The following is a 14293-nucleotide window of genomic DNA, read 5'->3' as shown; positions in this document are numbered from 1 at the left end:
CATGTCAGTGAGTCCCAGCGTAGCTGTGGCTACAATAGCTCATCACCACAAGTGTGTAAATGTGTGTGTGTGTGTGTGTGTGTGTGTGTGTGTGTGTGTGTGTGTGTGTGTGTGTGTGTGTGTGTGTGTCTGTGTGTGTGTGTGCATGGGTGAATGAGTCGTATGTGTTGTAAAGCACCTTGCATTTATCACATACAGGCCATTTACCATTTGCATGGACCAGATTCTAAAGGTTAAATGGAACATGCTCTAGAGTGCTTTCCCCACTAAGGTAGGGTTAGAGGTAGATTTTGGTCCATTTCCAAATCCAGCTGAGTGCCAGAGCCTGCTTCCCTCCACCATTAAGATCCAAACAAGGAGGAATAAGGTAAAAGGTATGGAGAAGCATTTCTGAATCAGCCACTTACAGCATGTACCTTTTAAATCCACCTTAAGTAAATCAGCAGAACCCAGTGAGTAAAAGGTTTATATGGTGGCGTGTTAGTTAGTGAAGAGTCAATCCTAGAGATTACAGAGATTACAAGGAAGATGTGATTAATGCACCAATTCATTAGAATGGGATTACCAAGGTAGGTCACACACGGGAAATCAATAGTCACTGTCTGGAGCTCACGGACACACACACCTACACACATGCACGCACACGTGCACGCACATGCACGCATGCACGCACGCACGCACACACACACACACACACACACACGCACACACACACACACACACACACACACACACACACACACACACACATTAGGTAAATAGCTGGGCTCATAAACCACATTTATTCCTCCTCATAAGGACGTTAATCTCACAGTAACGTTAACCTTTTCACCACTCCGTTTACCTTTCCTTCCCTTATTAGACGCAACAGATATCTCTTGGGAGATGGTGTGTGTGTCTGCAGCTCCATCTGCCCAGTCAGTAATAACTATACTTCTCATTCATACAGTTAGAAACAAGCATGGCCTCACAAAAATGTATTTGTTCACATAGTTTGACTCAGGTGAAGCGCTGACCTGGTGATCTTGTCAGTGCAGGACATGGTGATGAGCTGCTCTCCTTGTAAGACACCGTCCCACGCCTGGACAGGCCCCCGGAACCGCAGCGGCACCGTTCCCTCTCCGGACTCGATCTTAGTGCGGAGGTGGCTCCGGTGCTTCCTCATGAGGTGTCTGCTGCTGTGCACTGGAAACAACACACACCGTCAGCCCTCATCTGTGATTGCACGCTGCTTGTTTCCACAACTGGACCAGTGCACGTTAAATAAGAGTTGTTCTCTGCATGTTTTACAGTGTGTTTTACTTTGAACAAGCTGCAGATAATTACAGAAAAAAATAAAAATGCCTGATTGTTTTCAGGATGAAGTTTAAATTCCACAAACTTAATTTTTTTCAGTTTTGGATCCAGTTTTACCAGCTCTCTGTGTTTTAAGTCCATGTGTGTGTGAGTTCTCATGTTCTATCTACATGAGTGTCCTTTAAAGGCAACAGAAAAGTCTGGGTTTGTTTTGTTAACGTCTGATGGATGAATCCCCCCTTCAGAGCTGCTCCTGGGGTCCAACAGGAGCTAAAACCTCAGCTCCAGCTTCAGTCGGTCAAAGGTGTGAGGAATCTACTAAACTCTCTCTCACTTACAGGCCTGATGATGGCGCTTCTCTCTCTTTCATTTCCCACGAACCCTTGGGTTTATGTTTTAAACTCAGGTCACAGAACAAAGACAGGAAGGTAGGAAGTAGCTGGGCTCTTACGATCACTGGTGATTTCGTAGGGCGAGTTGAGCCTCCCGTCTCCACACGGTGACGTGCTGATGTACATGTGGAAGTGGACGTTGTCTCTCAGCCTGTAGCCGCGCTCTTTGTGGCGGACGAATATCGACTCCTCCCAGTCTTCTATCCTTTTACTTCAGCCAGAAAAATAAAGAAAGAGCCACAAGGAGAGAGACCGATGAGGAGGAAGACCCGGTCATCACAGCAAAGGAAATAGATTTCCACTTTTCTTTCGCAAAGATGAGAGGAGGAAGAGACAGAGAAAGATGGACTCTGGCTCTCTCTCTCTCTCTGACTACAACCCATTATGTTTGTGTCAAACTGAGTCCTCGCCATGACTCAGCTTCTCTTTAGCTGTGCTCCAGACTCAACAACAGACCAATACACACTAATGTGGAAGTTACCAATATTAGAACCTTTTAAATACACTTTTACTTAAGAAAATAACAGAAAAGCTCCACAGACACAAGAAACAAGCTGATGCTGCGACTCATATTTTATGTAAACGAGTACAGATGACCCTGAACAATCTCGTTGTACGTGCACGGTTCGTAAAACAATGGAGGCCTTTTCTGTTCTGGGAGGATTTCTACGAATAGATTTAAAATCCATTTTAAGTGTCCAAAGTCAGACACTTAAAGAATGAGGGGAGTCCTATCGTGGACTGATGCGGTTAACTCTGCTGAACACGAGTACCCATACATCCTGACGCCAGGCACCAGCGCTCTCCTTGCCTCACCTCTCCCGTGCCTCTGATGTCCTTTCACTGAGTGTAAATAAGGCACATGTGGCATTTTGTTTGGCCCTTTCATTATAAATGATCGTCCTCATTAGCCATTTTCCTCAGCAGAAAAGTCCCTGTACCGGCCATCTTTCATTGTCCTAAGACAAAAAGTCACTGCTGTGTATGCAAATATGACATTCAGCCATTAGACTTTTTCACTAATCTGATGCATCGGCCTTGCACCGAGCTCCCCAGGGAGGAGGAAAGTATGATATTCTCCTGCACAGGATGCAGGTAAACACCACCATCCTGAAACTGGTGAGGGTTGATGGATGTGTGCACCAGAGCAAACTGTTCTAGCTGTGAACACAAAAACAAACAGCTAATTCAATTCAATTCAAATTCAAAAATACTTTATTGATCCCAGAGGGAAATTGATTCAACCATAGGGTACCTCCTAGCCAATAGCGAGGTCAGATTAATTCAAATGTAGAGCAGAGTTTTTATCTGAAGAGGGTGCAACACTGACAAGTTTTAGGCAGAATATTTAAATTTTAACTAAGATGCACTGAAGTGCTAACCTGGTAAGCCAGACTAAATAAATGTATTATTTAGTCTGGCCACGCTCCATTGACGGCTCTCGGTTGTGGGGCAGGTTCTACCGCTGTCTTTCTGCATTCCACTGGACAATGAATGTGACATACTCTTGTTTCACTCTGTTGCATCATCCCACCCACCAGGCATATAGAGTGCCCTGATTGGCCCACAAAGCAGATAAAGCTCTGTGATTTGATCACCAAGCAGATAGAGCACTATGATTGGCCCACCATTATGGACCAATCACAGCTCTTTATGTGTTTGAAACCCCTCTAGAGAGCTGTAATTGGCTAGCCAGAGTCCGGGTAGGAGCTGCGGAGGTTCCAGTGGAGCGTGCCTAGACCATTCTTTGCAAAGCAAGAATTTGGTCTAGTTCACTAGGCTACTGAAGTGCCAAAATTATTGACTAAACGTGCCTACAGCATGATTAGACACTCATTTATATAGTTTATAAACAAAAAAAGTGGATTTGGGAGTGACTTGCTCTTAAACTCTTCTAGGATGTGTTTTCTATAAATGAGGGCACTTTCCCTCACCCTTCAAAGCAGATCTTGCAGAGAACCATCAGGCTGAGATTAGGGGTTCACATCTGAACTACAGCTGTAGTCAGTCCCTCACTTTGCTGCAGCTGAACCAGGAGTTTCCAAAATGTCTACCAAAGGTTCTGGATGCCTTTGTACAGACACTAGAATTTTAAACTGCATGATAAACATCCTCCCCCAAATAGATACAGAGGGATTGTGCTGACAGAAATCCTGCAGGAACACTTCTCTTATGTGGTCAGTTTCTACAAGTCAGGAATGGAAGAAAAAAAGACATTTTGTGACATGAAATAACATCGTGTCTGCAGCTATCCAGCAACAGGTTAAAACCAGTAAGAGACTGGTCTGATCCCATCAAGGAAGGTGGGCTGGCACTCATGATGCTGCCACCACTGTGCTTCACTGTTGTAGATGCAGCAGAACCAAACAACGTGTGTGTGTGTGTGTGTGTGTGTGTGTGTGTGTGTGTGTGTGTGTGTGTGTGTGTGTGTGTGTGTGTGTGTGTGTGTGTGTGTGTGTGTGTGTGTGTGTGTGTGTGTGTGTGTGTGTGTGTGTGTGTTTAAAGGCACAGAGCGCAGGTTGCTGCACTACTATTACAATTATGTTTTGGGTCATTTATTGAAAATCAAGCAGATATTTTGAAAGATGCCGACTAACTCCAGCGGTACAACGAAGCTTCTTTATTCTCAAGGTTTAATGAACCGATTTTGTTTTTATATAAAAAGATTATTCTGAAAAGAGCGATTCCAGAGTAATGCAGTACTTCTACTTTTCATCCTAATTAAGAAAAGCAAATAAGCAGACTCAAGGGAAGTCATTAGTAATTTAGTGTAACCGAGTCATTAAGTGAAATAACTATGTTACATGTGACCTTTGACATTATGGTCATATCAGATGAGGTCAAAGCAGCTGCGGTTAATGATTTCAGCTCCTGTACGTTCTGACACTTTCATTTGTTGATTTATTTCCAGGTTCAGTCACAAAAATAACCAGTAAAGATGGAAACCATAGCTGTAACTGCACAGCCAACTGCAATCAACAGCCTCCAGATGCAGCTAAATATCAGTCAAGTTTCTGGTGATGAGAAATGCAAATGCCGTCAGACCACAGACGTTTAGAGTTTAGATCTCTCACCTCAAGAAGAGTTCCAGTTGAGAGTAGAGGAAGCGCAGCAGAGCTCTACGAGCTGTGACCTCAGCGTGACAGTCATTGACCACCTGTCCTTGATCACTCAGGTATTCCCCGTTGATACATTTGGTGCCTGTGGCGAGTGCCACCACCTGGGCGCGCCTCAGGTCCAGATCTGTGGAGCACAAACAGACAAGGCTTCTTATTGCCTATGCTCATCTAGATTCTTTATTATTAAGAAAGTAATTTTGCATGAGACAAAAAAAAAAATTACAAATCAACGGATTGAAATCAAGTTACTCATTTAAAGGTAAACAAATATGGAAAAGTTTAGTAAAATATATATATATTTAAAAATAATACCTCAACGGGGCATTTGGAGGTGTGCAGAACAGAGGGACAGTATTTCCTATAATGGCTATTTGTTAATTAAAAACAATAACCTACTATTTTTTGACAGGCACAACGTTGGGTTTATGTTTACATCTACCAGCCACTAGAGGGCACCGTTGTGGGTTGTCAAACAGCGAGGCTGGAAAATGGCCGACTCGGTAAGTAAAGCAGCTGTTTCTGAGACCAGAAGATGATGTTATCCTTCCCAGAAGAGAGTGAGTTTAGGTGAGGCCTACAACAGAAAAATGTGCGTACCGGCAGTGAACCTGGCATCCCAACGGCTGGAAACACTAGATGTTGCTTTGGTGTTCGTGTTCCATATTCCACCTTTAACCCATTTAACCCCACTGGCAGCTATTGTTGCCAAAGTGTATCACTGTCATTTTTGACTCACAATAAAAAATTACAGTGTTACTAATCCAACATTTTCCACTTATTTGCTAGTAAACAACATAGACAAAAGTTTTGTCTAAAAAATTTGTTTGCAAGTGCTTCATATTGTATGACATCTTCTGCTTCCTGCTCCTTCCCACTGAAGACACTGCAAATCATCCTGGAAACAGGTAATTTTTAAACATTTCTGATGAACTGCCCCAAAACATATTTGTAATAATTTACTCATTCAAGTCTCTAGAGTGACCCTCCATCCAAAAATTATACCAAAGATAAATATTTTTTTCTAAATAGGCTTATTTCTGTGAGTGGCAACAATAGCTGCCAGTGGGCACCAAGCATGTCGCTAACTAAAGGAAAACACTCTCTGCAGGATCACTCCTAATTTACTTATTTAAAATATTAGAATGATGTAAAATGGCTCATTTAAGTCCTCTTAGAATACTTTTCCAAGCTAAATAACTTCACAGGTATTAAGGCCTGTGTGTATAGGATTTTTATACGTTACCATTCATAATTTTCTTGCTAGCAAACGTTAGCTTGTGTCTCACAGTCTAATGATAGCTAGCTAGTAAAAAGGCTAGTGAAGATGTTGATGGGCAGCTGGGGGTGCACTTTTCTTTGCACACAAGAGCTTACATCACCAGTACACACACCTATGCACCCCCACCCCACCCACCACCCACCCCTACATGTAGAGTGCTTTAAAAAGTAGTACACTGAGTAGTACATCCATAAGAAATGATGGATTGTGTGGGAAATATGTCATATACATAAATATGTGTTAGATGTTCTAAAAAAACTGTTTGTTGTGATTTTGAGTTTAAAGAAAGTGAATAAAGGAACCAGTTCAAATTGTGTCTTGTTTTGAATTTCATACAGGGGGAACCTGAGTCCTTTCTTATTTTTATGACAATACTATTAGGCTATTACTTTGTTATGACCAGGGCTGGGCCTTGGCATAGGCCACCTATACAATCACATTGAATAGCCATTGGGGGAGGTATTGCTGCTGTGGGGTGCACCAAAATACCAGAGCAGTGTCCTGTCAGTAAGGTCCGTTCTAGCATATCTCCCTCAGCCTTATCTCTGCCTCTCCCAACTCCAGCCTGATCTGTCATCCTAGATAGCTTTGCTCCTGTTTCTTTGCCTGAGTTAACCAAACTAGTTAACTCTATGAAGACCTCCGCATGCCCCCTCGACATCTTACCCTCATCTTTGTTTAAAAGTGCTTTTCAGTCCATCGGTCCCGGCGTGCTCTCCATTAGTAATGCTTCTCTGGTTTCTGGTCAGGTCCCTGCTTACTTTAAGAATGCTGTAATCCACCCGCTTCTTAAAAAAAAAAACGATTCTTGACGCCTCTCTCCATAGTAGCTTCAGACCCATCTCTAAACTTCCGTTCATCTCCAAGATCTTAGAAAAGGTTGTGGCTAAACAACTCACAGCTGCTCTTGATGAACATAACATCTATGATAGCTTCCAGTCAGGTTTTCGTAGAGCTCATTCTACTGAAACAGCTCTTCTTAGGGTCTCTAATGACCTTCTGACTCACAGTGATGCAGGGGACTGTTCTGTTCTGGTCCTGCTGGACCTGACTGCAGCCTTTGACATTGTTGACATCACCTGCTACTGGAGAGGCTGAGAGACTGTAGCCTAGTGAACTAGACCAAATTCTTGCTTTGCAAAGAATGGTCTAGGCACGCTCCATTGGAACCTCAGCAGCTCCTACCAGGACTCTGGCTAGCCAATCACAGCTCTCTAGAGGGGTTTCAAACACAAAAAGAGCTGTGATTGGTCCATAATGGTGGGCCAATCATAGTGCTCTATCTGCTTAGTGAACGAATCACAGAGCTTTATCCACTTTGTGGGCCAATCAGGGCACTCTATATGCCTGGTGGGTGGGATGATGCAACAGAGTGAAACAAGAGTATGTCACATTCATTGTCCAGTAGCATGCGGAGATCATTTGAAAGACAACGGTAGAACCCGCCCCACAACCGAGAGCTGTCTATGGAGCGTGGCCAGACTAGATAATACATTTATTTAGTCTGGCTTGCCAGGCTAGAGAGACTGGGTAGGCCTATCAGGATCTGCTCTGGAGTGGTTCGCCTGTTATCTTTCTGAGCGTTCCTTTTCTGTGGCCGTCTCCAAGTTTAGGTCGTCCACCACCTCCCTTACCCAATGTGTCCCACAAGGTTCTGTGCTGGGGCCTCTGCTCTTCCTCCTCTATCTGCTTCCTCTTCAGCACATCCTGAGCTCCTTTAAAGGAATCTCCTACCATCTTTATGCAGATGACATCCAACTGTATATCTCCTTTAAGCCCCATGAGACGTCTAAGCTGCAGCTGTTACACACCTGCTTAGACTCTATCAAAGCCTGGATGGCTGGAAGCTTTCTACAGCTGAATGAAGATAAGACTGAGATCCTCATCTGTGCCTCAGACAAGCTGGTTCCCAAAGTCAGAGACTCTCTTGGTCAGCTTGCTTCTCATACCAAACCTTCCATCAGGAATCTTGGTGTGACCTTTGACCCTGCTCTCACACTGGATTCTCATGTCAGTTCTCTTGTTCGCTCTTCCTTCTTCCATCTCTGAGTCCCATTCTGTCCTGCTCTGAACTTGAGACAGTTCTCCACACCTTCATCTCCTCACGCCTTAACTAGTATAACTCTCTTTTCACGTGTCTGAGCAGAACCTCCCTGAACCGTCTACAGGTGGTTCAGAATGCCTGTGCTCGGCTTCTGTCCAAGTCCTCCAAACACACCCACATCACCCCGCTTCTTCTCCAGCTTCACTGGCTGCCAGTCAACTTCAGGGTTCATTTCAAGATCCTGGTTCTGGTCTATAGGGCCTTACATGGACAAGCACCATCATACATTGGTGATCTTCTTAGTCCCTACACCCCCAGCAGCTCGCTGTTGTGGACCCACCGCCTTTAGGAGCTTTTCCAACTACTGTAACCCACATATGCTCCAATGAGGAGCCAGGAGACCTGGAGATGAATCAACCAATCCCTGGGGCAGATGCTGTTGAGCTAGTCAACATAGATGTGGTGTGGCAGCCATGTTTGAAGATCAGAACAGCTGGGCCACTGACGTATACCCTGTGGTGGGACAGCCATGAGCAGCAGGTGACTTTAGCCTCTTTTAGCTCTAGAGTGAATGTGAGTGTTTTTTATAGCATTAGCATAAATGTTTACCACAGCTAATGCAGCAAAAACTGATATTCTTGCTTTCAAATCACCAGCTCCCGCGTTTGAAAATCTGCTTTTCTCGCACAAACCTGCAGCCATTTTACCTCTCATTCAGCTGAACATGGAAAACACACACACACACACACACGCACGCACGCACGCACGCACGCACGCACGCACGCACACACACACACACACACACAGCTTTTCAAGAAAAAATGCATCCTACCTGGACACATGGTAAATGTGTCTCTGGTTGGGACAAAATTGTGATCTTATAAAAGCTCACCCAAGTGAAATCCTAAATGTCATAAATTAATGTGATGGAACACCCTCCTGCCCTCATTAGTTCATACAGACAGACAAACAGACAGACATTGCTCAGCCTGACTCTATCCCCTGTCCGGGCCGGCACACAAGCTTTTATCAGCCCTGGCCCAGATGGCCCAGATGACACCTCCACTGATGAGGAGAAGCATGGCAAGGGAGGGGAGAGGTTGGATGAAGGCAAGAGGAAGGGTGATTTGGGCAAGTTAAGAAAAAAATAAATAAAAACTACGAACACAAAGAAGAAACTCTCCTTTTCCTCTAGAAACTAGAACTGCTGGTAGAAAACCTACTTCACTGTAATAAAATAGACACTTAATATTTTCTAGATGTTAATTCAGATAATGAAAGCACTAAACCAGAAACAAGATAATTTAGCCATTAGTGACTCCAGAGTCTTAGCTCTGGTGAGTTATTGTACATCAATATAAATTAAAACAATAAAACAGTGTGTGTCCAGCTGTTGTTCCTGTGTAATCCCTTACAAAAACACCAAACGTGTTATTAACTCATTCACTGCCATTGACGACTAAAGTCGTCATTTTAGATCCAACCGTTCACCACCAATAACGACTAAAGTCGTCATTTGCATTTTTTTACTGTTTGAGCATCGGAACGAGCCCCCGCGCTTAGAGAACAAACATCTCAGCCCTGAAGCCGATCTTCATCCACATACGTCACAGATCACATGATCAGTAAGCAACACATCCATGTGTTAGGAGATCGTTTTGGGCCGTTCCGGTAAAAAAAGTGAGGCGCGAACCGGAAAAGCGTCTGCCGATCACAATTCGACAACGAATTATGAAAGAACGGACAACGCTCGAAACACGCGGCTTCTTCCTGATGTAAGAGGTGAGTCTCCTCTTTGTTTTGGTTGTTTTGGCATCGACATCATGCTAGCGTGCAACGTTCTTTGACTCTTAAAAAACAGTAAAAACAGTGAGAAACGCTGGCAGCGAAGACCGTTAGTGATCAGGAAACGGCTGGCAATGAATGAGTTAATAATGTGATTCTGACTCAAGTCAGAGGCTCCAGATTAGTTCAGATTATTGTGTTGAAGTCAACATGTCCTGATTCACTCTAAGCTTTTTGTTTCCTGTAGCTTCTCTACCTCAGGACCCTTTTTTAATTAAGCATCAGCAAAAACATTTAAAAAATGACATTCAGATACTTTCTTTGAGGTAAATTTTGCTTCTCATGATTATTTACAGAAGATTTTATGGTTTAGTAGCAGATGGCAAGTCTTTGTTTACGACCAATTTAGGAATTGGCCCTACTCTAACTAGCTGTTAGCTTGTCAATCTAGTTTTTCCATCAGATTAAAGTGGAGAAATGAGTAGTTTAAGCATGATGGGGCAAATGAAACCATACTTCTAACCCTTAAACAGATGCTGTCTGTATCATGAGCTCAGATATTAGCATTCTCTGTGAGCGTCGCAGCCCAACTCCCCCCTCAGTGATAAAGCAAGTTCAGAAAGGTAACAATCCCAATTTCATTCTCCTGCTTTTCTTGCCGTTCCACTTTGCAATTGTTTAGATCAATTTTGCAGTGGATAATTTCTGCTGCGCAGCTCGCTACCCTGCCATGAAATTGGCACTGGGGTTGCCTCCAGTTTGCCGGGGAGAGGAGAGGAGGAGGAGGGGAGATAAATGAAAGACAGAGACTGGGGTGGGGGTGTGGGAGGAAGGGACAGAGCCCCACGGGCAGTGCGCCATTTTAAAAGCAGCAATAATCAGCTGCATCACAGGAATGAAATAAAACAGATGCTCAAAAGGAACAAGGTAGAGTAAAGTCAAAGGCCTGAAGCAGTCTGCACACACCAATTCATCTGTTGATCGCTGGTGATTCAAAGATGTCACACCCGAGGATAGCAGCGCAGTCAGAAGCATGTGGATCACAGACTCAGACCAGGAGCTGCTTTCAGCTCTCAGAGGCCTTTAAAGGAAAAAAACCAAAAAAACCTCCACACAAGTGGTTAACACGCTCTCTGTTCCCACCAGGTCCACACATGCATGTTTATTTAACTCGGCGTTTTGATTACGCTTCCTGAACTCTGCAGCATCCGTAAGAGGAGGTAAAATGATGCAGGAGTGGCAACAATCAGACTGTCAGAGAGCAGTCTCCCTGTCTAACGGGGGTTGGTGCAGACATGGTTCAGCTGCCAGGTCTAAAGGGTGCGTTTTACATCACTAGTATTATATTCTCAGGCTTTTGTGGAGGTTTTTTGTGGCAGATCCAGTCCTCAGAGAACTTACAACAGAAAGAGGCGTGAATGAGGTAAGCAGCTGAGGCTAAACAAAGCTACGTCCTGTACCTGATGAGCTCATAAGTTTGGTCTGCGTTGACTCTAATGTACAGTCATGCGACAAAAACATCACATCACTAACTCTGGATAAAAATGATGCGCATTGACGTCGTTGCAGACATGTTTATGATACAGCAGGATCAAAAGAACTGAACCAGGACATTATAGTAAAGTAAGAAATAATCAAATAATAGATATAAAATCAAAGATAGACATAATATGTGACCACTACAAGTGTTGTTATTGCTTAAATTATTAGGGAATAAAGTTATTTATAGGTAAACAAATGAGTTATTTTCAATGCAAACTTACTAATAATAACATGTTTTATTAAGCAGATACAGCTTTTATTTCATTAGCTTGGTGAAAACTGGGAATACTTTATCTGTTAGTAAACAGGTCTGAGTCTGTTCTGGCAACAGATCAGTCATTACTGTAGTGTTACACCCATTTATTAAACCAATCATTAAAACAGTAACTCACATAAATTATGCCATCACGGATTTGGATGTTCTTCCCTTTGAGTTTGTCACGAATAATTGGTTCAGATTTATCTTATTGAGCATAAAGAGCCGAAGAAAAGCAGCACAAGGGAAACTTTAGTTTCTCAAAAAAGAAAACAAAGACGACTTCTCAGTCTAATCTTAAAATGAAATAGTTTTACATAAATAATATGGAATCTAGTCGAATCGTAGATTTAGCTCTGCGTCGGTCTAGCCACGCCCCGTTGTAGTCTCAGCAGGTCTATCATTGGTCTGATCAGTTCACATCTGGCCAATCACAGGGCTCTATGGTAGTAGACAGGCGATGGGTGAGTTTGGGGTCTGGGTCTGGGCCCAGACTCTAGCTTTCCGTGTTTTCTGCTGATCTGGCTGTTTCCCTTTTGTGAGTCAACACATTTATCAAACAGTTCCAGCATGTGCATTTCCTCTGTTTATCTGCCTAATGTGACGTTACTTCCATGCTGCAGAGCTGGTCCACTTGTTCTGTTTGCATCCCGACCAAATGGCCTCTTACCACCAGGCTGCATCACACTACATTACACAGAACCGCAGCAGACCGTGAGCCGTTTGTACATCAGAGTCCAAATCCCAGACCTTTAGTCTGGAAAACAGCAAATCCCGAATATCCTATAGAATAAAACTTAGCTGCATAAAGTTCTAACAGTCCTTCACAATCTGTGGGTTTGCTGGATTAACTTCATAATCCTTTAATTCTGTAGTCCAACTACACAGTTTCAGGTTTAGCTTGATGCGGTCATGTGACGTTTGGTTTCAAACATCAGCTTTAATATGTTGGTTTTTTGTCAATCAGCCAATCAGCGCCTCCATTACTCAACTAAATTCAATTATTTGGCACGTTTGTAACAATTTTAAACATCAACCAGAAAGAGTGGCTGAAGCTAACTTACAGTAGACAGAAAATGAGCAGCCACTACCACTATGGTAAAACGTTTTATATGCATAAAGCAAACAACAATAAAAAAAAAAGAATCACCCCATATAAATGACACAGGTTGGACTTAGCAGTGATCCACTGTTTAAAGGAGGAAGCTATTATAGGAATTCCTTTATTCCCCATGGCTCTAAAACAGGGAAATGTTTCCTAATAAGCCTCCCATTATCTCCGAGAAGCACAAAGCAGACATTAAAACACCTCTTTCTGAGGCAGAAGCAGCTCTCAAGGTCAACTTTTATATGCCATGTATATGCCAACTCATTTATATGCCATTTAGGTTGAGCTCCACCAGTCCCATCTTTCACGTTCTCCCGTCACAAGATGCTGGATGATTACACTGAATGTCATCGTTTGAGTCTCTGAAAATGCTCGGCGGCGGCGTGTGCAGGGCGGATAAAAAACAACTTGGCTTAAGTAGAGAAGGCAGCCTGTTGAATCTCTATTAGGTTTAACGGGGGGGGGGGGGGGGGGCTCTGTCTGCTGCAGACTGCTGCACGTCTGCACTTTCTACTCTTCTACTGGATGAGATGATGCGAACGTTGCAGCGTGCAACGGCTGGAAAACCAGATAAAGAACAGAGAAAAATACTTATTTGAAAATAAATATGCAGTCTAAGAAGCACAGCTTAACTGCCATTTGTCTTCAACTTGTTTGAAAGCCTTTACTCTTCTCTCTTCATGCCTATGAGGTGTTCCGCCTCTCTCTCATCACCCTGTTAAATAAAAATGAGGAATTTTTTTTTGATTCCAACAAACACATTTAAAGTGGAAACTAAATCAGGAAGGGTGGCGTGTGTCTTTTAGCAGCGTTCCATGTGGAGGATCCAGATTTTTCATGTCTGTGAACACATCCGAACACGGTTTACCATCTCCAGAGATATCTCAGATCCAAATCAAATGAGATTTTTCGCACTATTAGAGACGTGAGCTCCCAGTTTACTTTGACGGTTCTCCTGCAACTGGTGGTGAGGCTAATCTGCCTCAGGGTGGAGCTTAACCACAGCGGCGGTGGAGCGGTTCAAAGACAGACCCTGGTTAATATTCTGGAGGCAAAAGAGACGGGGAGAGGCGGGAGCTGGACAGGACTCCCCAGAGTTCTTGTCAACTTTTGGTGTCTGACGCTGGCTGTCGCACCGCCGCTGCTGCAGCCACCGCCTGGCTGCGAGTACTTGGCAGCCCATGGTCTGGATTTTTGAAGATAACATGTGCTATTAATAAACAAACAGAAGCAATTACCGGGAGGCGGAGGAGAGGAGAGGAGAGGGATTGGATTAGGCTGGGATGAGCGCCGATCTCACTGAAGTCTAAACTGATGAGCTGCAGCTCTCCAAAGACAGCAGAGATACTGATCCCTTTCCACTGACCCCCCCACACCCCCACGCCACAGCCTGCAGCTACACAAGGAGATAACACTCCTCTGTTCATGTGTGTGTGTGTGTGTGTGTGTGTGTGTGTGTGTGTGTGTGTGTG

General features: G+C 43.7%; 1 protein-coding gene across 1 annotated transcript in view; it reads right to left on the bottom strand.

Moving 5' to 3' along the window:
• adarb2 (adenosine deaminase RNA specific B2 (inactive)) overlaps window positions 1-14293 on the bottom strand; it is a 290068-nt gene that overhangs the window by 21416 nt on the left and 254359 nt on the right. Inside the window, exons 5-7 of the mRNA XM_015954895.3 lie at window positions 4763-4931; window positions 1748-1899; window positions 1017-1185 (exon numbers count right to left, since the gene is read on the bottom strand). Coding sequence (XP_015810381.3) covers window positions 1017-1185; window positions 1748-1899; window positions 4763-4931 — 490 coding nt within the window. The remainder of the gene's footprint in view (window positions 1-1016; window positions 1186-1747; window positions 1900-4762; window positions 4932-14293) is intronic.

This window comes from Nothobranchius furzeri, chromosome 7 (assembly GCF_043380555.1).
Source record: "Nothobranchius furzeri strain GRZ-AD chromosome 7, NfurGRZ-RIMD1, whole genome shotgun sequence".
Taxonomy (NCBI): domain Eukaryota; kingdom Metazoa; phylum Chordata; class Actinopteri; order Cyprinodontiformes; family Nothobranchiidae; genus Nothobranchius; species Nothobranchius furzeri.
The sequence above is the reverse complement of the archived record's forward strand: the minus strand, read 5'-3'. Positions and strand labels throughout refer to the sequence as shown.